The sequence below is a fragment of the Fringilla coelebs genome (assembly GCF_963513975.1).
Source record: "Fringilla coelebs genome assembly, chromosome: 1".
In the NCBI taxonomy this organism is placed as follows: Eukaryota; Metazoa; Chordata; class Aves; order Passeriformes; family Fringillidae; genus Fringilla; species Fringilla coelebs.
In genome coordinates this window covers 37,516,826-37,543,210 of record NC_140028.1, presented here as the reverse complement: position 1 = coordinate 37,543,210, position 26,385 = coordinate 37,516,826, and the positions used below count along the sequence as shown (strand labels likewise).

General features: G+C 41.2%; 1 protein-coding gene across 1 annotated transcript in view; it reads left to right on the top strand.

Annotated features, from left to right (window-relative positions):
• Positions 1-15,360: 15,360 nt before the first annotated feature.
• NKAIN3 (sodium/potassium transporting ATPase interacting 3) overlaps positions 15,361-26,385 on the top strand; it is a gene marked incomplete at both ends in the record, with an annotated part of 308,984 nt that continues 297,959 nt past the window's right edge. The window contains one exon of the mRNA XM_084202196.1: positions 15,361-15,414. Coding sequence (XP_084058322.1) covers positions 15,361-15,414 — 54 coding nt within the window. The remainder of the gene's footprint in view (positions 15,415-26,385) is intronic.

Below are 26,385 nucleotides of genomic sequence, written 5' to 3'. Positions count from 1 at the left end.
ATTTTATACATTAATTTAAATAAAAATTATATCTGCATTACAAAAGTGAACAGAAGAGGCATGATTTATTGCCCTGAAATAAACCAAATTGGAAATGAAGGAAATTTCACAGAGGTAAACTTGGTTGTGTGGATTTTAACTTGTTGATTTAGGAGGAGTACTTTTAATCAAGCAGACATTTATGCAGGTCAGAGGTTTGAAGTTTTCTTCCCAGCCAACTAGTACTGAAGTTTGATAGCAGGGAAATGGAGGGGTGGGTGCCCTGTCAGAGAGTAACTTGAAAGAACTAGAAGCTAAATGTCTTTCAGAGCAAAGTAATCCTAGGGAAAAAAAAGTTCAGAAAAATAATGGAGAAGTGGGAGTAAAGGCACTATGAAATAAAAGCTAAATAGAATGTACATTTGATGGTGTATTTGGGCCTGCATGTAATGAACTCTTCTTTTTTTTTTTCTTTCTGTTTTTTTTTTTTTGTTTGTTTGTTTGTTTTGTTTTTTGTTTGGTTTGGGTCTTTTGTTTGGTTTTTGGGGCTTTTTGCTTTTTTTGGGTTGCTTCATACCTTTTCAGCAGTATGAAGTACTTGCTCTGATGTGATTCCTGAGGCTGAGCTGGGCCTGCAGCTGACATTGGTGAAGCTGGAGGACCAGTCTGACTATTTTCAGTTGGAATACATTGTAGCAAATGAATATATTGGGAAATAGGTCATATGTAGGGAAAAGAGAGGTAGGAAAGGGGACAGAGTCAGTCATTTAAACTTGTAAAAATGTAGCTAATAGCCAGTGCTTTAGCTAAGTTTCGATTAACTGTCAGTATCTTTCAGATATGCTGGTTCTGCAGACATCCAATGTCCCATATTGCAGCTTCTGTTTCAGAATAATGAAACATTTTCCACCATGAAGTAATTATGTACATGGTTATCCTCCACAGTCCTGTCGTGTAATGCACTTCATCTCTGCATTTCCTGGAAACTAGTGTAAAGTCAGGTTTCCAGCCTCACAATGAGAAGGCTAAGGATTTAGAGGCTACAGCTCAACTAGGGTCCCCTTGTGCCACTGCAATCATTGAAATTCAGAGCAAGTTAGAGCAGTCTAAAACACTCCCTTTTGCTCTGCAGTCAAATCTGAATTTAGCTTTCTCAGGCTAGTGGCATGAAGAGAGTTGCTCCTCCTTTCCTCCTAACTGTTCATCACACAGCTGACAATACATTTCCCATTTCTGAGCATGCTGCCTCCTAGTCCTGTGCACATAAAGTTGGGTTCCTGGGATTTCAAACATCCGTAATTATGCACTTAAAATGTATTGTTTCCAGATGGTAATGCAACCAGTTATTTCAAACAATGAAAAATCCAGTGATTTAATTGTTTATAACAGATGAGTAGAAAAGCTGAAGGAATAGAAAGGTGTAAAAAGAATGCTATATAAGGCCACTGGTAGATTTTAAATACAAAGAATTTTGCTAGAAATGTGGGTCCATAGCCTTAAAAAAATCCTCTCATGCAATACAGACTTGGAGTAATCAAGAGGTAGAAGCTTGTAATAATTCTGAGCACTTCTCACGAATACAGATATGATTAAAAGCTGCACAAACAAAGGAAACTGCACATTTTTCTTCTTGAGTGAAAAATTTGGTTCTAAGGCTGGAACAGGGAATGAGCAGAAATTTTTCAGTTTCATTGTTTCCCGCAGCATGTTGATTTCAGAAAGAGCACCTTGAACTACGTATTTCATGAACCCAGAATCACCACCAGTATGAGCACCCACGGAGGGAACACATCTCTTCATCAGTTCTTTCTTGTCAGTGAATTCTTTTAGCCAGATGTGACAATCCCACAATATGATTTTACAAGTGTAAGGAATGCTGCTCAGGTTCATGGATTGGTAACATGCTGTGTCCCTATGATCTACAGGTGTTTAGCCACCTCAGAAAAATGTCCTCTTAATATTATACAATGGTAATTAAGAAATAAGGTCATCCTGCATCTCACTTTTCCCTAGTGCTGATCATTTGCAGAAGCAGCAAGAACAGTTCCCAGTCTCAGGCCTCTCCCTGTTTCCCACCTACTTGGAACCACAGTGATGTGAGCAGGCAACAGGTCAGTGCACCCTCCCAGGAGTTCTTTGGTGAACCCTTTAGCAGTTCTGTGCCACCACAGCAGAATTTCTCTCACTGCGCTGGGCTTCCTGCCAGGACACTGGCTCAGGTAAGCACACATCTCATCCCACCACTAATCACACTGGGAACCATCAAGCATGGGATGTACTGTACTCATGACTGAAAAAGCATGAGTTGCATAATAGAGGTGGCTTTTTTATCATGTGGAAGATGCTTCATGTTCATGGAAAAAAATGAGGTAATTACATGCTCTAAGCACCTCCTTAATAAGCTATGTAGCTTGTCCTGCCCAGAGATCCCTAGGAAGTGAACTTCCTATGCACTGTTAGATGATCAGATAGCAATTAAGTGCTTTGTGTATTCCAAATCACAAGCAATTTCTCACTTCCATCAAATATATGTTATAATCTATCAGTTATCAAGTGTTCCAATATACATAAACAACAAAAAGAATCTTTTTCTTTTACTGGAAGGTATTTAATTTTCCTGGTTTTGTTTGTTAGAGGGCATATTTGTGGAACAAAGGAAGTTGTGCAGCCAAGGACCCCACACCTCACTCAGGGCAGAAGCAGCCTGAAGGTGTAAACATCCACTGCTATGCCATTCTTACAGCAATTTTAGGTAAGATATATAGGCTCTGGACTGTACCAACAAATAAGATATATAGGCTCCGGACTGTACCCTGGGACAGATAAGAGAGTCTCAGATCAGGCATGATCTGACTGCGCTCCCTTTCCAGGCAGAGAAGTAACCAGCTGCCAGGAGAGCAATGGTGTAAGACATGCTGTGCCAGTTGCCTGCATTAATTGGCTACCTTGGCTTTAGAGCTGCTTTGTGTCAGCAGCACAGTGCTAACCAGCTGCAGCACAAATCTGAATTTGGTCTCCACATCACTTCACAAAAGCTACATAACTGATTGCTCCACTGTTGGCTTTTAAACTATTTACTACTCAAGGCCTCATTACCAATGAACACCCTGGCCACTGTAACAGTGTGGGGTTTGATTGTCTTGTTTAAAGCTCCCATCCAGCATAGCTTGCTCTGCTTTGGTTCTGTTAGCATAACCAGAAATAACCTAACAGAGTTGGGATGGGATGCTTTAACATTGCAATTCTGCAAGCAGTATAGCACTGCTGCCAAAAAGAACAGGCCTGCCCTTTCTCTGTTCCCAAATGCTTGCTCTTGTCCCTTTGTTGCTCCCTGCCTGCTGCCAGTATAAGTATTTGCATTGCCGAGCAATGAGCTAAATGGGAGAATGGGTCCACTTCAAAGTTCGCTAAAAAGAAAAAATAGTCATGATTAATTTTAATCCAGATTAATTCAAACTGTTTTGCTGCTCAGTAATGAGAATGCCTTTGTCAGCCTAAAGCAGAGGACAACTGAGAGGGCAGCAGTTTGTATTTTGAGGCAGATGAAGGGCAAGGCTGCTGTTCTTGGCTTACACTTCCCAGAAATGTGGTAAAATGTGATCCTGTTCTCAAATGCCCTTAAAATGACACTATTATTCTGTTCTTATTACTCTACTTCTCTCAGTCCTCACTTGAGGTCTTTTTAAAAGCATTCATTAAGGTGTTTTTATTGGCCCTTGTCATCTGAAGTTTAATTTAGAGTACGCAGCACTTTTCTTCCTGGTTTGATGCTACCAATGTTCAATAACAGAAACATTTTTATTGACAATATGTAGCACAGAAAATGTACTTTGTATGGAACTCTCTTTTCAGAAGAACAAACATAGTGTAAGCTCTTGAATGGAGAAATATGAACAGAACATCTCTTGCATGTTCAGAGATATTGGTTTCCTGATAAGTACCTACTTAACCAAAAAGCAAGGAACATTGCTTTATTTTTATCTTCCAGAGATGCACCTAGTCTACAAGAGCATAGTGTTACTGGAATCAGGAAGGATGTGGATGTGTGGACATTAAAAAATGCAGACATAAAGAATGCAGATGTGTGGACACAATTCTACCACTCAGATTTTAGGTACATGGCTTCAAATCCTGTTCCAAAAGAAAGATTAATGAGCATAGTCCCTCACCCAAAGGAGCAGAACCTGTTAAATAAAAAAATGCCATCATTTAAACAGCAGCCTCACTGTTTCCACTTTCTTAATAATTCTTTTTCTGCAAAAAAAGAGCTGATGAAAGCTGATAACATCTGTACATGACAGCAAAACATTTATTCTGATTTTAGAGAGTTCTCTTAGATTTCAATATTTAATATTTGGAATACAAGAGTACCCTCACAGCTAGACTCCAGAGTCCCTGTGTGTCTCCAGCCTGGCTCACATTACCCCTCAGTTCCTCAAGGCTACCAGAACCCTTCATAGGCATGAAGAATGAACCACAGGTAGGTCAAATTCATACCCAGAAGTTCACTGCAGTTTCATTACGCTATTGTTAAGTTCCCTGTTCCTGCTGAAAATATGACATTTTCTATTGAACACTGACATTTGGAAATTTAAAACTAACATAGTACATTTCTTCTGAAATATTTGACTCGTGAACAAATGACAGACACATATATTTTAGATTTCATTGGCTTTTGCAAAAACATTATGCAAATCGTTATTTGGTCCCAAGTTTTAACATCTTTTTTGCTTTACTTGGGTAAGTGGGTAAACAAAAAAAAGTATGAGCTGTTTAGAGTAACACCACAAAAACTTCTCTGAAGTTTAGTTTTTTATGTTTACCATGGAAACATTCTTTGAGACATTAATTAAGAGCCAAAGAGAGATTAGTCAGTGGAACATAGTCTCTGCCTAGAAGTGTTGTATGTGTGTATCACAACATATCAGGAAACTTTTGAAAGGATAAATAGCAGACTCTGATACTAGACATGCAAATATCGCCCTCAATCCAGATTACCATTTTTAAAATGTGATATGAAAATCCACTGCAAATGGCAGTCTCAAACAGAAACACTGAAACATTCTAACCTCTATAGCAATCACTGCATCTGTATACAGCTTTGTTAACTACAGTATTAAAAATTAACTGGGACTCCAGTTAACAGTCACAGTTGTAAATTTGTTGTGGTGCATTAGAGAATCTGGCCCAGTGTGTGTCACAGTTGTTTAATTCATCTAAAGTTGGCAGGGTTTCTTTTTACTTAAATATATTCACACCCATGCAAGCTGTCAAATTGGAATTACTCTTCAGGGCTTAAGTTGAGCTGCAGCTGCAGCGGCAATGGGGGCAGGGAAAGGGGGGATTGCACCACTCCCTCTTCTGATGCCCAGGGCTGAAGAGGTTGCTCCTGCCACTGTTGTGTGGCCATGTCTTCCCTGAGTGTTGATTGAAGATCTGCTTGATTTGTTTGGACTTCACATTTTATGTAATATTAAATGACTTAAGGATGTCCTTTTCATTTAGCAATGGATAAAAATCAGGTATGGAAGAGAATATCCTTGCAGCTTTAAATGAGTAAATGATCATCTATCATCACAGCCCTATTCTCTCTTCTGCTAGAACAAACTCTCCTCATTAGAGCTGGGGAAAGTATTTGCAGTAAAGCATTTATTCAGAGAATGTAACCTTGTATTCTTTGCTTTTTCCTATTGAAATTTATCTGCAAACAGTGTGATTTTTATGTGCTGTCCTATTACTCAGAGTTATTCAGCTAGTTCTTTATGCAGCTGTATTAGAGTTTATGCACTGCTCCTGAGCTGCTCACTCTAGCCGTTTTTCTCAAATATGAGCCAGTCATAGTTTGCTATTTGTTCAGGGGATGATTCAAGTAAATTTCTCAACATTGCCTTCATTTTCTTTTGAACATCCTGGAGGATTGCTTAACTTAGGGCAGGATCTGTTGCCTAGGGGCATCCATGCTGTCCAGACTCTTTGTAAAGTATCCGGGCTGTCATGATGGCTCTCTCTCTCTGACACATTTCCTTCCCTTTGCTACTAGTGCTGTCTTTGTGTTAGAATTTTTGACAGCTTTCTATAATTCAAAGGCACTTCCTGGTATTCTATAGGGTCTTGGTATAGCAAGTATCTATGTGTCATCCACTTCCCTTCATTAATTTGTCAACTCAATCTAAAAACTCATTGGCTTAATTTGTTTCTCCAAATGGCTTTGGGAAAGTTGTTCTAGAATCTCATTCCTTTGTTGGCTGGAGTCCTTCTAATTCCCAGCATAGAGTCATTATCATAATACTGCTTCCCACATCCTTCTTTGAATCCTGGGACTGCAGGTTTCTTTCCTTTAAGAGCTCTTTAAAAGCAAGTGCAGAGCTTGATGAAGTAGTAAAAAGTTCCAACAACGTATTTAACTTTAAGCATAGGGCTGTAACTTTAACAAATGTCAAATGAACGCAAAACTGTGAGACTACATTACGTGTGTTAAAATAATTAAGTAGTACCCAGCTTCTCAGACAGTATTGGTCATCCAAGCTAAAAATTCATCAGCACTACCTTCTTGATCAGTGTATAGATACATGATTACATTTAACAGTCAGAGTGTGTGCTATTGAATTCTGGAACTGCTTCAGCTTCCATTCAACCAAAGTGCTATTGTTATCCTCACACACTTTACAGCTTTACTTTGTCATGGAGAAGACTCAGTTTATTTTTCTTTATGCAAACTAAGTTTCCTGTGTAAACACTTGACTCCTGGAGGTGCCCTCATACAACTAACAAATATTAGCAAAGATGGTAAAATCATCATCCTAAGTGGTAACATGTATTGCCAGTATGTATGGACATCGAAAAGTGTGCTTATGTACTGGCAATTCAAAGTCTACAACAGAACAAGTAGGTTACACAGAAATATATCTGCAATGTATAGAAAATTGATAGATAAAACCAAGAAGGAGCGTATTTACCTCCTTGTGCCTTATAGATCATTATCATACAAATCCATCATTATGAACTCTCTGTGAAGAATTGTTAAAATCTCTAAAAGTAATTTCATATGCTGGGCTCAGACAAACAGTGAGTCTGAAGAAAAGGTTCACTTTGAAAGATAGGTAGACAATTTTGTTGTAGGCTTAAGGTTATTACAAGCATCACATTTCAATACAATGTAGAGAACCAAGTTTAGGAGCCTAAGTTCTGCACATTGGAAGCAGTAGAAATCTTATACAACAAAGTCTCTTTAGTTGTTTAACAGACTAGAGTGAAGAGTGCCTCTCAGCTTCTCCCGTTCCTCCAGCTTCTAGGGAAGGATCAAGCTTTACTCACCCCATAGGTAATCCACTAAGAATAACAAGGGAGACCCTGTCTGTAAATTCTATGTAGGTACATGTATGACAGGGAATACTATCATTTTATTATTAATTCAGATATTCAGGGACTAAATTATGAACTCAGGGAAATTGAAAACTAAAAATTTATTTATTTCAGAGCTACACATAATTATATACTTCTAGTTTGCCCTGTCTATTTTAAATTACCTTATGCAAATCTAATATTCAAGGATTATGTATAGAGTAAAATTAGATGAGTCCTTAAAAAGCGAATATAATATAATTGTGGTATTATTGTGTGTGTGCATAGTGTGTACATAAGATCTAGATGTTAATTAGTAAATCAGGCTGATTTAACAAACAGAAATTTGTTCTGATGAAGAACTGAAAGGAGAGACAATTACATCCTAGAAAGTTATTGTTTGTACTATGAGCTCACTGAAAGGAAAAAAATTAACATAGCGGAAAAGACTTCTAGAAAAAAAACAACAATTAAGCCATGTACGCAGGAATTCATTGTCACCAGTACCTAGTCTGATGGCTTTCCACAAAAAGACATGAGTTGTTTACCCTGACTATTGATTGTGTAATGGTAAGGCAGCTTTATGCAGCCATATCTTCTGCTTGGGTCTTTCACTGCATTTCACTTGGCAGTAATGGAGTCAGAGAAATTTGCATCAGATGGGTATGCAGGTCATTAACTCTTCTTTTGAGGAATACAGCTGGCTCCAGAGGGTTAAAAATTTCATCAGTGTTGCACCCTAGTCACTCAAACTTAGGGCTAAACCAAGGTTCTTTTGCTTCGGGTAGATGCAAAGGAAAAAATTCCAACCCAATATTCTTGAGGTAAAAATACACCAAAGCTTACTGGCAAACTATAGATAGTTAAAGAACATTGGCAAAGGAGTAAATACTACAATAACATCACTTATCACAGCATAGACTTACCCCAGTGAACATAGAAAACCTAAAAAACCACTTGATGTTACATTCTGTGAGATGACAGAGGAAGAAGAAGAAAGAAGGAAGATGACAGAGAAAGAAAAACAGGCATATAGCTACCAACTCCTTGCTTCCAGCAATGTGAAACTCCAAGATGAAGGCAGAGTTAAAGGACAATGTCCTTGCCTTGTAGTGACCCTTCTTAAACCTTTTTGGCCCATCTTGGGCTTTCCTTCCAGGAGAGACTTCAGTCTCTCAGCCCTTCATGGACTGGGTTGGGCAAAACTGGGGCTGCCTCCAGTGAGCCATGATTGATAGACCCTGTGTGGGTGGGGGGATATGGGGGGCAGGGAACCACCTCACCAGAGCAAGGTCTGACCCAAGCCCTACCACGTATTCCAAGCTTCCAAGAAGTCTTAAAACAGATTACCTTTTCCAGTCCCTTTTCCATTGACAGTCAGCCAATGTACAGTTTTCCTGAACCAAAATTCCCCTAGTGTATCTCCTCAGATGGATGCTGAACAGAGGCTTGGTTCAAATAACAGCCTTGCACTTTATGTAAAAAAAAAACTTAAGGCAAAATATTTCTGCTTCATAATCATAACAAAAGAAGGGTTTTTTAACTACAAATATAATAACTGTAATTCAGGTAAATTTTGTTATTTAGAATGAAGTGGGCAAGTCAGCTTTGCCTTTCTTATTGAAAGTTGACATTTAATGCCTGAAAATAGATGGGAAATGAGTGTGAATTACTCAGAGAAAAATGCTGCTGACAACAGAAACTTTAGAACAATTGCATGGAACAACCTCTCAGCTTACCTTCCCAGCCCTATTTAGGCCTTAGCAATGTGTTCATTGCTTCCCAAAACCCTACTGACTTTAGTGGGAGTTCTGAACAGATACAGAACAGATCCAGGAAGTACTGCCCACATTTCCCACTGTGGCAAAACCTCTGCTGTGACCTGTGGTGGTTTATCACTGATCCCCAGATCCAAAATCTCATTCACCAGGCCACAAAAGCTGAGCCTGAGTGCAGCAAATGTCACAAGTATTTCAGACCAACCTAGCATCTAAAATCCTCGGTTGTGAATAACACAGCTGGTATCTTTATGGTGCCATCTTTTCAAGTCTAATGCAAACGCCTCAGTGAGCAAAGAAAAAACAATCCATTCTATACTCCATTTCAGATGCTATAAATTCAGCTTTGTATTTTGAAGGACTTTTCTATATAAATATGTATGTCAGCTTTCTTGTCAAGTTTTTCCATATTAAAATTGAGGCTTGTACCAATATTTATGTACAAGGAATGGTTCAAAATTGATACTGATCTGCAAAGAGAAAGCCTTATAGTATCAGGATCTTTAAGTCCCAATCCTGGCCCTACATAAGACGCCCCAAGTGTCACACCTGAGTGATTGTCCAGACAGTTCTTGAACTCTGTTAGGCTTGGTGCTGTGACCATTTCTGGGGAGCCTTTCCATTACTCACCCTCCATCTGTGTGCAAAATCTTTTCACACAGATATCCAACCTAAACCTCCTCTGACTCAGCTTCATGCCATTTCCTCAAGTCCTGTCATGGAGACTGAAGGGACAGGAACATTTATATCTTTATATTTATATATCTATAGGGTTTGAATTTAGATCTGTATCATTTACCAGCTTTTTGGTTCCTGCAATTAATATGGGAGACAGTTGCAAAGAACTTGTGCTTTATTCCAGTTTTTCTGTTCCTAGCTGTGGGGACATGCATTATGCATTGTACCAAAACCGAAAGAGAATTAAAAAAAGGTAAGAAGAGCTAAAGACAGAAGAAAGCAAACCCAAAGCTGAGCTGAAGTCAATCACTGACAAACCAGAAGGAGTTATAGGGGCTTAAAACACTCATGTTTTTAAAGCTGCTTTCATACCGTCAGGGTCCGAGAGGTACCACCAGTACTGCCTGATCCTGCCCACCCCCTGGGCTCCCCCAGTCCTGCCCACAGCCCAGGACCCCATATGAGCCCCAAAAGGGTCATCAGTCCCTGACCCAGCATTGCCTCAGCAGCAGGGCTGATCTACAGCTCCCCACAGCTCTGCCTCCCCAGGCACAAGCCCAGCCTGGACTGATGCCTTGTGTCTTGTGTCTCTGACACTGACCAGTCCCCATTCCTTTCCCCATGGACCTGCCTGGACACCAAGAGGCTGTGCCTCACCATGGTTCCCTACACTGACCCTGATCATTTAAAACACTTTTTTAAAATAAAAAAAAAAGCCATTCACAATGAACATATATTTTCATTCCATAAAGTACTTGCATTTTAATGAAGAATGCAGTTTCCTAGCAGCAGGTGTTAACATCGAAATGAAAAATTAGATCATTATATTGTGTATCTACTTTCAGAAGGATAAATTGAAAATAGGATTTACTAAAAACACTGATAATATCTTAAAACCCTCATTTGTCTTTAAAGCTATATTAAATTTCATAGGGTTTCTAGTTTGCTGGAAGTATTTCAAAGCTTCTGGGGAATACACAGTGGAATGTTTTTCTAAGCTATCATAACTGTAAGTCTGCCTGAAGTGTGACCTGTTGATAGCTTTATCGAGGTGTGTTTGGATCCCTGTATCCTCCCTCATTCTGGGAAAGCTTAAAAAGCAATTACAAGGCTTCTGAATCTCAGTCTTTCTGAATCAAATGCCATAGTGAAAGGTGAAATCTGAGGCCACAAGAATCTGCTCTTAAATTCTGATTCAGCAGACCCTAAATGTATTTGCCTAATCTCTGCACAGCATAGATGGCTATGCTTGGTGTTAAAAATTAAGTACACAAATCTCTCCAGGATTAGGATTATCCTTTGACACTGTAACTTATTTTCATCACTAATTTCCTCTAACTAATATTCATGATGAAGAATGGAAAAGTCAAACTATGAAGGAAGTGTTTCTGCTGTCAACTGCAATTATTACTTTAGTTCAATGGGCAGAGTCAACAAAATGCATCTCCTTAAGGCCAGGTCCATGACAGGATAATTTGCAGGCTGAGGAGATCTCCAGGACAGACAGATAAATAAATGCTCATTAGACAAATAGTATATGCCATTAAAGAGCTACAAGGACAGTCAAATATTATGAATTTCACTTTGTCCTCTTGATATAAGATCTTTTACTGATGGTTTTAGTTCTTCAACCTGAAAATTTTCCAATCTTTTATTCTGGAGATTATAACCTAACAAGGCATAAACCTATAGGAATTACAAGTCTCTATGACATACTTGCAATGTCCCTTATTGCTATCTGTGATGCTGTATTTCTATGAAAGTGAACAACCTTGGTTTTCTGCTTTGAATGCAATCAGATAGGAAACACAAGTTTTGATGTCCGACAGTTACATCTTTCGCATAGGAAATCATATACTTATGTGAGGGTATGGCCATGTGTACATACACATATCATAAAGCTTTTGAGGACATGCTTTCTTTTCAAGAGCACTGAATTTGCATCCATGCCCAGCACATCTTGTTGGGCATTAAGAGAGTCCACAGGGCTCTTTAGAACTTACGCCGTTTTTTCACCTACTTGGCATGCATGGTGCTGAATTAGGGCTGACTTCATTATAAAGCTGGAAATTATTTTCTATGGTTGACTATCAGCTTCTATGCCCAATTTGTGAGTAGAAAAATCTGTAAAATACAGTTCTTCCTATTGGCTTTGTACATGATTTTATTCTTATATTGCTCTCTGATATGTTCTAGAAATCTTATGCTTTCTCATAACCATAATTCATTTTTAGCCTTCTTCTGATCCAGGTTCTTTCTCCTGTACTTCTCCTATTGTACAGTGTTTCAGCTACAGTGCAAGGTTATTTTATCATTGTAGTTCCTTGAGCTCCTGTGGAAGTCATGCTCAACAGCATTCTGTTGTGTATTTTTTTAATTTGTGAAACCTTATACTCAGGGATAATTCTTATCACAACTATCCTTTTTTGGGCGGGTGGGGGATAAATTTTGACTAGCTAGAGGACATAAATAACTAAATGCTTCAGGAACATGGGAAAACAAAGAGAAAATTATTAGAGATTCATAAACCTCTAAGAAACTTACTCTCATTTGTCATGATTTAACCTCAACTGAAAACGCAGCTTCATGCAGGTACTCACTCTTCCCCCTGATGTGAGGGGAGAGATTGAGAGAGTAAAAGAGAGAACACTCATGCGCTGAGAGGAACACAGCTTAATAGTGAAAGCAAAAGTCATGCATACAAGCAAAGCAAGACAAGGAAGTCATTGACTATTTCCCATGGGCAGACAGGTGTTGAGCCATCCCCAGGAAAGCTGAGCCTTGTCATGTGTAACGGTAACTTGTGAAGAAGAAAAATGGTATCACCCCTAATGTCCCCCTCTTCCTTTTTCCCCTAGCACTACATGCTGAGCATGATGTTATATCGTAGGAAATATAACTGTGGTCAGCTGGGGTCAGCTGTCCCAGCTGTGTCCCCTCACAACTCCTTGTGCACCCCCAGCCCCCTTGTTGGTGGTGAGGGGTGAGAACAAAAAGGCCTTGAGGGTCAGTGAACCCTGCTCTGAGGTGACTAAAACATCCCTGAATTATCAACCCTGTATCAGTGCAAATCCAGAACACAGTGACATAGTAGCTACTGTGAAGAAAATTAACTTGATTGCAGCCAAAACTGTTGTGTTCCCCACCCCTAATTCCATAAGATTTAGCTGCTTCTCAGAAGAGCACTGTTCTTGGGGAGAAATAGAGGAAAGTTATAAACTTCCTGCCATTGATGTAAAAGCAGGGCCTGATTATGGTGAGCACAAGTAAAATCTCTTCAGCACTAGCTCTTGGCATTTCATTGATCTGGTTCCTTACCCATCCTGCCATTCTTATTATTAATCTCCATATTATTTGGTTTAACTAAAAAGATTTTGTAATCTGCTAAATACTTCAGTGAAGGCCAGAAAGATGATGCTTCCTCTAAGTCTTCTCTATAGAAAACCAGTTATCCATAAAATTTACCAGCTCACAGAGCCTGGAACTGTATTTTTGGTAACTATCATATTTTCAGTTTACTTTCATATCTTCAGGTATTCATCTTTCCAAATATATATGTTCTCAGAACATGTAACTTTAATAAACTTCAGCCCCAGGTAGAATTTTGTCTTAAGAGCCATACATAGAATGTGGGTTGTATTTTGTGCTCCTCAAATACATACGTAGTCAAATACACATCCTGGATGAGGAGAATCTGCTTCTTACTTGTCTTCCTTTTGCTCCTTCATTTTGGTATTTAAAACTGTCTTAATGTTTTCCTACTTAAAAGGGTACAAGAAAAGGGTAGAAAACCGCAGCTTTCCAAATCTAATCTGACACAATACTGTTTTAGAGTAGCCTTGTAGTTATTTGATTACTGTCACTACTATTTAATATACAGATGAAGATCTGTATGTAGTTGGGGGATACAATACTGTGTATTTCACAGACACAGTAATCAGGTAACTCACTAAAATGCCTTGTAGAAGACAGGGTTTTAGTTTTGTGTTTAGGCTTTGGGTTTGTGATTTGGTCCCCCCCCACAGGGCAAGCTTCAGTGTTTTGTGGCAGAAGTCTCTGTATGGTGGAACAGCAGCTGGTAACAGGTTGTAGGAAAGTGCTGTCTAGTAAGTGGAACGTGCCTTCATGCCCGTAAAAAATTAATCTAATTTATCTATACTTTGTTGAAGAGGAGAAAAAAAACAGTAGCCAACACTTCATGCACACATCATCCCCACGCCGTATTTTTAAGAGCCGGGGTGTATATTCGGATTTATTATCCCGCCCCAGAAGATTACTTGTCTACGACCAAAGAACGCGTAAAGATGTAGGGACCGCAGTATCTCCACCGATCCGGTTTCTCCCAACTGCCCCCGGAGAGGCCCCTGGAGAGCACTGTTTGTTCATCCGTCTCTTTGTACGCTGTGGACTTGGCGGTGCTGAATTAACGCTTGGACTTGATCATCTTAGATCTTTTCCAACCTAAACCACTCTGCGATTTACCATTGCCAGGAGCGCTGACTGCCGGAGCCCTGTCCCCGGAGCCCATTCCCAGTTCCCACCCGCGAGGGGCAGCAGGAGCTGGCGGGCTCTCCTGGCACAATGGCGCTGCCAGGAAGGGAAACCCCTTCCCCCAGCACGGCTGGTGCGCGGACAAGGAGGGGACGGAACAGCCCGAGACACTCGCCGTCCGCGGCTGGGGCGGCGGGACGGGGACAGGCTCACTGGGAACCGCCCGGCACCGCTGGCAGAGGGCACCCAGCCGCTGCCAGAGGGACGGGGACAGGCTCACTGGGAACCGCCCGGCACCGCTGGCAGAGGGCACCCAGCCGCTGCCAGAGGGACTCCCTGAGGACCGGGCTCCTGGCTGCTTCCCCTGCCCTCGGAGCCCGCTCCGACCGTGGCACAGCGTGGGCGGCGAACAATGGCCAGCGACCGCCCCCGGGCTGCTCCGGGCCCGCCGGGCTGCTCCGGGCCCGCCCCGCCTCTCGGCGGCCGCCGCTCCCCGCCCCTGCCCGCCTCGGCCGCCCGAGTCCCTTGAACTTTCCCCGGGCGCTCGCAACAAGCGGCCCACGCCGAACTGCCCGCACAGCCCCCCTCCCCTTCCGCCAAGTTCCCCTCAAGCACAGCCTGCTCTCGGAGCCTCCAAAATCCCTGCAAACTGCCCGCCCGGGGACCCCCGGCACGGCGCCTGAGAAAAGCCCGCCGCCGCCCCCGCTCCTCTCCCGTTCACACCTCGCACAGCTCCCGCCCTCCCTCGCACGCCCACCCGCGCCCCCCGCCTCCCCACCCGCGTTCCCTCTGCCCACCCCGCCCCGGTCCGCGAACGCCCACCCCCGGCCGCTGCCCCTTCCCCAGAGCCAGACCCGGGCAGAGCCCTCCGCTGCCGCCGGCTCCCCGCCCTGGGGCCGCGCCGACCTCCGCGCGCTACTTCCCGCCGCCGAAGAGAAGCCCCTCCACAAAGGAGCGAGGCAGCGGGAGGCGGGGGATACACGCACGCCCGGCCGCTCCGTCCGGATGCGGTGAGCCCCAGGCTCGCCTCCGGGGCCGCGCCAGTGCGGGAGGGAAGAAGCGGAGCAGCAGCGGCGGCTCTCCGGCTGCCACCATGGGCTGCTGCACGGGGCGCTGCACGCTGATCTTCCTCTGCTCGCTGCAGCTGGTGAGTGCCGGGGCACGCTTCGCCTTCGCGGGGGTGGGCAGGGACGGGCGCCGTCTCCCCCGCCCCGGGCACGGCCGCCGGGGGCGCGGAGCGGCGCTGGCCCGGCCGCGGAGCTGTCCGCGCCCGCCGCCCCGACGGCGCGCCCGTTCCGCGCCCCGACCCGTAAGTTTCGCGGTGCGACGCGGCGTGGGACCGGAGCGGCCCCGCGGCTGGGGCACGGAGAGGGCCGGCGACCTGAGGCGTGTGCCGCGGGGCCGCGGCGCCCCAGCCCGGGCGGCTGTCAGCGCTCCCTGTCTGAGGGAGAGCGGCTCCCCCGCCCTGGTGTCGCTTCGAGAAGGTGTCAGTCCCCGCTGGTTCCGGGCAGGGGCTCTCCCCGTCTGCCCAAAGAAGAATGAGGCTGACGGTGCCCCCGGTCAGCGCCCGCGGGTCGGCGGTGGGGCCGGGCACTGCTGGGCGCTCTCGGCGCCGTGGGAAGATGCGGTGACCGGGTTCGCCGCCTCTTTCTTTTTCTATTTTTCTTAACCTGTGTAAAAGCGACGTGTGTCGATCCTCTCCCGTGACTTTTCTTGGTGTTCCTTTCCTCGGCTTAAGTATTCCTCACCGTGGGTTTGAAACAACAGAACGGTGCCTCTTCTTCTCTTTGTTTAGTGGAGTTGGCATGTTTATTTTAGAGAAAAGAGTTGTTGAGATAAATCACCGCCAAACAACAATAATCCTTCATCTGGCTCATTAGCAGGATGATAAAATAATGCTCTGCCCTTAACGGTAGTCCCTGGTCCCAAGAGTGTTTTAAAAGATTTTTCCCTTTTCTAGTGACTCAGTGTCATCATTTTGCCACATGATCTCTCTTAAAATGAGTGGAGTTCCTTGTCTGTGTGTGTCTGTAAACAAGAAAAGTGGGATGCATTTAGTGTGTGTCGGGGGATGGGGGGGAGTTGTTTGTTTGTATTTGTAATCCTTTGCGATCTTTCTATTTTTCTCTTACAGCACTTTGAAATCGCTTCTGTTTCAGAGGTAATACTCCAGAAGTAACTGTACATATTGCATTTATTTGAAAATCCCCTTTCGTTTTCAAGGCTTTGTGCCAGCTTCTTAGCCTGTGTAAACTGGTGTGTCTCCATTGTTTCCAGTGTAAGCCTGGACCTTATTCACATGTGAATAGAGTGATGGACTTAGCGTGGTATGAGTAACTCAATGGCAGAACCTTGCCCAGAAACAGAGGAGGCATATGATTTGTACTTAGTGTAAGGAAAGTGTTCTGTATACATTGCTGTGTATACATTGCTGTTATTTTTTTATTTCTTGTTTTGTATCAGTTTTCTGCTAACGACTGCAGCAGAATTGCTCCTGATTTACATCATGCATGTGGGAGGGGAAACAAACCCTATTTCTTCAAATATATCTCTTTGCCACTTATGAGGATTGTAATAACTGTATTTACTATTCTGTGGAATTACTGGGAGTCTATAAAAATTGAAGTAAAGTGTGAATGGCCACCATAATCTGTAGAGAAATGCATAAAAAGTCTTTCAGGAAAAGAGTCGTGTTTTGTGAAAGACCTATCAGATGATTTAACAACTTTCAAAAATTACTTCAATGCATAGTTTTTTCTGCTGTTCTTACATGTTTCATAGTGATGTTCCACTGTAATATCTACGTCTTTCAGGTGCTGATAAATGTCTGTATGGCAAAATGCTGTAATTTTTATTTATTTTCATTTAAAAATAGATGCCTTTCTTTATATTCAAGAAGTAATCTAGTAGGTATTATGTCCTGGATTCAACCAAGATGGGATTAAGTTTTTTTTGCAGTAGCCTGAAGGGGACATAGCTAGGACCTGGAGGTTATCCTCTACTACCTCACATCGTCGCCAGGGGTGGAGGAAAAGCACTCTCTTCCAGGGAGAATGGGGTAGTGTGGGGTAGTGTGGCACCAGTCCCAAGCTGGAGAGAGCGGTGGGGTCGCCCTGGTTCCAAGGCAGGGGGAGCTTGCTTGCATGGCTGGGGTCTGGTGGGGCTGAGGCAAGCATTTTCTATCTCTTTAGCATGCTTTTGTTATCAATATTGTTGTTGTTGCTGTTCCTTTTCTTATCTCATTGCCTTTCCAGTAAATAGTTCTTCTCTCAACCCATGATCTTTGCCTTTTGTGCCTCTAATTCTCCTCTCTAGGCACCGGTAGGGGGAAGGAAGAGGGGGTTGAGGGAGGAGAGAGTGGCAGCATGATCTGGGAAGTATCAGTGGGAAAACTAAGTTGGGGAGTATCATTCCTGAACCACAACACATGAACTTAAAGCTCAGATGCTGTCCATGATCTCAGTTGTGGTAGTGTTCAGTTTATATACGTAGAAGTTAACACCGCACAGAGTTAAATCTTTTTCTAATATCTTAGACGGGAAGAATATAAAAAATATGCAGCAAAACTGCATCCCTGGACATTACTCTCATTGAGATTTATTTTACATCCACTTTGCATCCACTTATGGGGGGGTGATTGTAGACAAAATTTAAATTAAATCTTGTAAAATCCAAGCACTTGTAGTGCTAACTTGTAGAATTACAGAAGTACTGATGACTTGAGGAAAAACTTTATAAAGGAAACATATGGGCACATATTTTAAAAGAAGTTGTTTTTGTTAGTTGTGCTCCAGTCATGTCTGAGAAGGGCAACAGTTCAGGCTTAGCCTTTGGATTAACCTTTAGATATTACCTGAGAAAGGACTATCTAATGAAATACAGTTGGCACCACCTTTCACAGCGTGTGTGTACTATGTAGATTCTCTTCTGTGTAAGATGGAAAGTAAAAAAGCCAAATCCCTGGAGACATGTTCATAAACAAGATTGCGTCTTGTTCTAAAGAAGAGTGCACTGTTCAGTGTCCTTAAGGCACAGTTTCTTCATTCTTTAAAACTTCAGTCTTCTCTAACTTTGCCTTCTTTATCTCAGCAACATATAAACAGTCGTGACAACAGTGAAGAGGAAAACTGTTACTGCATCACTGTGAATAAAATACCATTTCTCTAATGTTAACCCATTAAGTGTGTTAACTGCAAGAAGATTTGCTTGTAACTTTCACTGCTGTTTGTCAGGGATTTTTGACAAAAAATGGCAATAATAGCGATTTTCAGTTATGCTTTAATCCATGAAAGTGGAGGTTTTTGGCTGACACCTTTTACCTCTTTATAATGAACACATTTAAATGTTTCATTCAGTAATCCTAAGGAGAGTCTGTAAATAGTCTTCTATCTTTTAATAATTACTTCATTTGTAAATGGGAATACATATCATTATGTGTAATATAGAAAAAAATAATGGAAAGAAATCATGGAGATGGAATTGCAGGTGGCACAAGTTCTGGAAAAGCTCTTAGTCACTTTCAGGGTTTTATTGTACCCATTCAGGTGGGTTCTGCTTCTGAAAACCAAGGAAATTTTGTGTAAGGAGAACTGTATCTTGCCCCACCACTCCTCCTTGATCTTTAGCTGTTTTGCCCTTCCTGACTGAAGCGTTGTCATACGCCATTGCCAAAGGTGTCTGAGCAAAGACCAGTGAAGCGTGTGTGTACCTTTTTGTGCATAAATATGTCATTAGGATTATTAGGAGCTGTGTATACATTGGGAAAATATATCATAAGGATATATGAATCCATTGGATTAGAGCCATAATTCTTACTGATGCCACTAGAAGTCTGAGACATTGGCCTTGTCTGTATCAGAAAATTAAACCAGATGGCAGAGATTGTGCCTGTGCTATTGCAGACACCATGCCATAAAATACTGAAAGATGAAAATGTTTGGCAAATAAAACAAATTCAAAAAATATTAAATTCTGGGAGGGGTAAATTGACAATGAATTGCAGCAAGATTTAGCTGTGTGAATCCAATTGGTGTTAATAAATGTCACACAGTGAAAACCTTCATGCTGGTTTGAAAATGTGTTTCTGAGGAACTACCTTTGCAGGCTAATGTTGTTACAACACTTACAATAAGTGGAAGTTTTTGGGATGTAAAAGTATATGGATAAACAAACACAAAGAACTCTAAATACAGGGATGGTGAATGGGATTTTCAAAGTAGTGAAGGGATGGTTGATGGAAAGTGTGACTAAGTCCCTTCATGACTTTGATGGTCTCATTTCATGTGTTTGTCCTGGGGCTCCTCTGCACTGTGTTAATTCTGCAGGTGCTGATTTAGAAGTGTATAGCTAGTGTAAAATAGGCTGTTCCCTACTTAACTTGTTATTTTCCAAATAATGAAAGTGTCAGCAGGCCACGTGGAAAATTATTCCAGTGGAAACGACTTCTATGTACTAATGTTTTGACTAGTGTTTGTTTGGGAAGTGCAGTTGGTCATTTTAACAGCCTAATCCCTTTCAATATTCAGAAGATTTATATTTATGGTTGCCATTAACATTAATTATATTGATGTGTGTAAATCCTTACATTTGGAGATGAGACTGTATCCATTAGAATGAACAGAAATTAGAATACTGTTTCATCATTTGTTGCTGGACATCACAGAATTTCAGCAGTTGTGTGGGGAAGTGATATATGTATGTATCATGCATAGATTTTCATCTCATTTTTAAATACTTTATAGAGCTGGGTACTCTAATTTTATGACTTTGACTCTTGATGCTTGTATGTTAGAACAGATAGATACCAGTTATTCAGTTAACAGCTCAGGGATTCAAGGGAATTGCTAAATTTGAGAGAGTAAAATCTTTGAACCAATAAATTGCTCCACTTTTTATGTTGATAAAAGAATCACCAGCCCATTGATCTGGAGATGAAGCATCTGTCCACTGATAAAAGAGGAGGAAGTTGAGGGAGTGCCTATTGTACTAGCAAGGATGGAGAAAGCTTGGGGTTGCAGGATGTTGCACTTTCTGTTATAACAGCTGATGACTCCGCATATACAATGTCTGATGACTCATATGACATTCCCAAAACATGTAACCATTGCTGGTGGCTATACCTAAGAGGCTGATACACTTGTAATGTGGTGGAAGTAATGCACTGCATCCAGTAGAACTACTTGAGTTAAATATTTGCAATCCAAAAAATATATGGTATTATATGCGTTTTATGATCTCTCTCATCAGGAGCAAGAGAGTAAAAACTAACACTATTTTCCACTTTGTGTCTTTGTTTTATTTTTCAAAATTGTTGGGAGTTATCTGTTGCAAAACACACATTCTGAGTTCATCAACACTGAAGGATTTAACCTCTCCATGCACCAGAAATTCAGCTTCAGAAGTGAAATCCCCTCCTGTAGAAGCTGCTTGTAAGACTTCCTCTGGGCAGTGTTCCAGAGTTAGAAATTCAAAACTTGAGGAAACATGAACTTTCAGAGCCCTCTGAAATTTCTCAACCGGCTAAATTAGTGAAAAGAATCATGCAGCTCTTGCTTAGTTTTAGACTCCATCCGCCACAGCAGGTTATTTTTCTACAATTCCTGGTTGCTCTATGGCTGAGGGACAGTTAATTGTAATATAAATATTTAACAAATATATTTATAGTGATCAAGTGAAGGAGTTAAGATTTCAATGATAATAATGACAATTAGTACACTGAAAATTGTGAATTATATAGCCACTCTTCCTGTCTGTAAGACCAAAAGGTTTTGTAAATAGTTACCGTAAGAACTTTTATTTATGCTGCTGATCTGCTTCTCTTTCAAGAGCTGCTACATTCTACCTAGACCTCATTCTTGTGACTAAGAAACAAATATTGTGGTTTGGAAAGTCATTGGAATTCAGGATAGTATTGTTGGATCTAAATGGAATTTGGGTAGGACTTGCAGAACTTGAATACTTCGTAGGCTTATTTTTGGAGATCTTTTGGGATTGATTGCACTTGTAGTTGTTTAGGTGGTGTTTAAATATTGCCAATTTTGTGAGGTTTGGATCTGAAATAAAACCTTGTAAGACTAGTTAATCTTAGCTTGTATCTTCAATCTGTATCTGACTTCGATCTTATAGGTACAAAGAGGCTTTTTTAGTTTCAGGAACAATTTGGTAAATTTACAAATAAGTCATAAAATCACAATGCCTTAATTTTTCAGGTAAAAGTGTTGCATTTTGGCCCCTCTATGATATGAATTTAATTGATTAGATGACCAAAGAGAGAGTCAAACCAGTCACATCAATCATTGGCCCTGATGTTGTACAAGAAAGGTGAATGGAGGTTTTGTACTTCACTTGATTAGAACTGGAGTAAATTAAAGTGTTCCATACCTGCTAAGACGATCACTTCTTGGATGTGCTCGGTGAAGCCGAGAGGCAAAGGATCCAGGATGCAACATGGGGGAAATTCTGATTGAATACTAGAAAAAATGTCATAGTGGGATTATTGGATCATGTTTTTCAAAGAAGTTTTGGAAACTCCATCCTTGAATAAATTCAAATTGAGCTAATCACAGCTCTCAAAAACCTAATCTAACTGAAGCTCATCTCCTGTCAAAATTGGCCCTGCTATGAATAAAGGTTTTACCAGATGACCTTTAAAGACTTCTTGCAACTTAGGTTATCCTGTGATTATATGATCTTACCAGAGCATAAGGAGCAAAGTTCTTCAATTCTCTGTTAGGAGGGTGTCATGGTTTGAGCCTGGCGCAATGAAAATTCATTGGTGCCCCCATGAAAACACTTCTTTCTTGGTATCTGCTGTGAGATGTGATCAGAAATAGAGCAAAGCAGGCTCCAGTTTAGGAATAAGAAGGGAAAAACTTTATTAACTTATAGCTATATATAAAGAGAAACACACAGAACTTGGAAATGAAAACTTTACATATCACATTCTTCCTCTCCCCCCAGCCAAATTTCTAATACATCTGCCTTTCAGATCATCAACTCTCAATCTATCACCATCTTTTAGATAATCAATTCTCAGTTCATCAAGGAGAGAGGAATCCTTCTTGTACCATAGGCTTCTCCTGGAAACACAGTTGAAACGTCTTGTGTTTCCATGTCACACGTGGTGCTGCCCAGAGATCATCTGCCATTGTGACATCTTCCTTCCATGCCTAGTGCTCTCACCACTGCGCATGGACCAGAGCTGCTTCTAGGGTTTTCTTTTAATGGTGCCTTGCTTAGTTCCAAAAAGAGTACAGTCTCTCACCTTTGGGACACCTGCCCCCCCCAAACTTCACCCCCTGGGGCTGAGGGGTCCCGAGAACAGAGATCTTCTTCTTCCTGGAGGGCATTACCACCACCCTCCTCACCCGTTGTCTCTGTTCTCACCACTCCTTCACATCACATCACTGCACTCTCTTGGCTCTGAGCCATTGCCTCCCCCTAAATGCAGTCTCTGTGTCACAGGAAAAATGGTTCTGTCCATGGCCATACAAGAAAAGTCCAGCCAAAGGCCACTCCATCATCTCCTCCCACCTAGGATTCTTCTCAACTCTTCTGACATCTTTCACTTGCACGGACTTTCATCACACTTGCTCATTTCCTGTTATCTCATCTATATCTCTCTTCTCATTCAAGTCCAGGAGAATCAGCATTTGTAAGGTTCCCATCATCCAAAAAACGGTTAAAAGTCTCAGGCTCTGCCTGTCCAGAACTCTCACTGCTGCCCTGCCCTACATTACCGCAGGGCTTCCCCTCCCCTGCCCAGCTCGGAGCCGGGCAGGGGAGGTCCAAGCTCTTTCACAGACCTGAACCAAGAGAGTTTTCCCCCGGGAGTTCTCTGCTTTTAACCCCCTGTGTTCTCAGAGGGGTATCCATGTCCTCAGTGGCCACACCAGGTGCCAATATTCAAATCTGAGCACCTATTGGTTTGACCACAGCATCCCAAAAAACTCACTTCCTCTCAAACCATGACAGAGGGTATTTAAAATACACAGTAATTTGAGTTATTTTTAAATAATTAGTTTCTTAATTTGTTATGTTTATAATGCAGTGGAAATAGGCTTAATATGGCAATAACAATTCTAGTATTCTGTTATATCTATTAGCGTCAAACTTTGGTGTTTAAGTAAATGAGAAGTACCTGTGATTGCCTTGAGATTTATTATTTCATAAGTAACAATGCTGTGATACAATGTAGTTAGATCTTTCGAACTCATTAATACTGAAGCAAAATATATTTCATTCAGTCAGTCTTGTAATTAATTGCTAAGCAGTTGTTTTGGGGCAAAAAGCCTGTTATTTCTGTCTGTACAGGGAAATGAACTGCATATTTTTGGTTCTAGATGACTAATACAAAGGAGCAGTAATAAGTGACTGTGGGGTTCAGGAAACCGATAACATGATACAGAGTTTTTCCCCTCTAGGTCAATTTTGAAATTCACTGCAGGTTAGATGAGGGCAAATGATATTATGAAATGTTTATATTAAGTGATACTGGTTTTGCTATAGCCTCAGTATAAAAATGTCATCTTAATATAGAGAATGGTCCTAATTTCCACCTTTTATGTTGTACATGAAGAGTGAAGGTTGGTGGGCATGAAGACAAAAATGATGGTTTTGTCAATGTTTTCTTCAGGTCAGCTTATGAAGGGTGCTAGCAGGATAGTACAATGAAGTTTGCACCACTGTCTTAGCTCATACTAGACATGATATCTTTTTAAGCTTTATAACTGACATTAAATTAAAGTGAAAAATAACGTTAATTGCATTGGTTTTGTGTAAAAGTCATCTTTTTTATTGGTCAGAAAGAACATTTCTTACTGCTTTTTATTTAGTACAGTTTGTCTTGAAAACAAAATTCGGTCAGCAAATGGAAAGTGTCTCACTTTGAATCTTGAAGCAGCTCAGTTTTGTCCAAGATGAAACAGTTTTCTTCTCATCTCTCATGAGCAGTTAGTGCATACCTTCCTGAAGGGTATGCCAGCAGGTTTTGGATCAGACACTCCTACGCTGAGTGAGACTTGCAATTCCTTGGCACAGCTGTGCCAGCAGCACTATGACAGGTTTTACTGTGTCATGGGCTGTAGTTTTTTTCTTCTATGTGTGACCAGTGAAATCTTTGTGTCTTGCTGTGGATCTGTGCCTTTGGTAGGTCTGTAAAGGACAGTGGTAGGAGGCATTATCACTGTACTCTGATCTCAGGAACATACAGAGTGCTTAAGACCCTGGTAATGAAATGGTAGTAAAAGATTTTATTTTAGACCTTTTACTTTTTACTATACTTCCTTATCATCTTGTCTTTCTTGAAACACAGCCCTATCTTGCATGTAATCTCAACTCAGATGGATTTTTTAATGCTGTGGTGATTTGGGATTTGTTCTTACAAGTTGCTGAATGCCCTACAGCTCTCATTAAAGTTGCTGAAAGTCATTCTTTTACATATAGGCTCTTTATAACGGTAGGTTCAAGCAGAGGCAGCAGTGAACCCCTTCCACCTGGTGAATGCCAGTAGTACAGTAAAATAAAAGGAAAAAGGAAAATTTTCTTCTTAATACAATGGCTAGTTTCAGCTGGAAAAATATCCCTTACAGAAGTGAATGGCACAAAGAAATAAAATTGAAGTTCTTCCACAAGTCTCTTCCACAAGTCTCTTTTTTTTTTCTGCTTTTTTTTTTCTTCTTTTGTTCAGTTTAATCAGTACAGAATTTTTGTCTGAGAGTAAGTATAAATATATATAAAGGGTATATGCTTGACAATGAGCCCAGTGGAATTCTCTGAGGAGGGTTTTGACACACACCAAAGGAACTACTGATATAGCAAAGTAGAATAATACTTAGGAGATGAAGCATTAGCAGGAGGATCCTGAAATGCTTTTATAGTTAAGGAGATTGTGGGAGCATGGGATGAAAAGTATAGAAAGGTGTATTTAGATGAGTGTAAAAAAAGTGGGATGTGGAAGCCCTCTTGATCAGAGCGATGAAAGTTTTCTCTGTGTGTGGGAGGAATTCCTGCCTAAGGTTTCACTGAAAATAAGATCTTAAGGAAAAGATTTTTATTTATCTTTTCTAACATACTGCTGCTGCTGTGCCAGTTTCTCACTATTCTGTTGTAAAGTTACTGTGTTATGTCAGACCCTTTGAATAAAAAATGCCAGGGGAACAAAATGATATGATGATGATGATGTTTCGTAGGGAGATTGGATGGCTGGCATGTTTCTCATCTAGCTCTAGTTTTTGCCTTTGGTTGAGCCTTGAATACTCTGTGTTCTCCTGGGAATGCTGCAACTTCACTTCCCTGCTGGCAGTTCCTGGAATCTCCTTGGAAAGTGCTCCTGGAGCTTAGGAGCATTCAAGTGAAGCTCAGCACAAGTCACAGTGGAAATGAGTAGACATGTAAATCTGTATCAGCCTAGAAAACAAAACCAAACCAACCCCCCCCAAAAAACCTCCCAGTTAAATGTAGTTTCTTAGATGGACTAGAAAGAGCTCATTTCGAAATGCATTTTGGAAACAGAATTCTGTTAAAATGGAGTGCACAGAAAAACATTCTTCTGGAAGTTTAGTCTCCACAATCAATGAATGAAAAGCTGAAGAATTCTAAAGCTGGAAACTGTAGTGCATTATAGTAAGGAATAACATCACAACAATATATAATTTCCTCGTGAGCTGTTTATTTCTCCTGCTAAAAGTTTGCTGTGTCTTTCTGTTGCAGAGTAAGCAGGGTGTTTAATTTCTCTAATATATATTTGTTTCATCAATTAAGTAGATATCACCAGGGTAAGTATGTTTATATTTTAACTGAAACAGAAGCCTTGCTTCTCCTACTGATTGAACATCATAGAAACCTGAAAAGTCTTTGGATCCTCTAATGCAGATTCAGCTATTCAGAATACTGAAGATAGATGTCTTCCCATGGAGATCCCCATAGATACTGAAGGTACTTTAATCAGACTATAGTCAGTGAGACTGACTATAGTCGGTCAGTTAGTTTATAGTAATTTGTAAAATGACCAGTTTTAGTGTCGCCACCAACATGGGCATTCAGGAAGCCTAAAAAATGCCCAATTTTGGGAGTAATTTTTCTCAATTACCTCTGTTTCCAGTTCTTATGTTCATTAGTC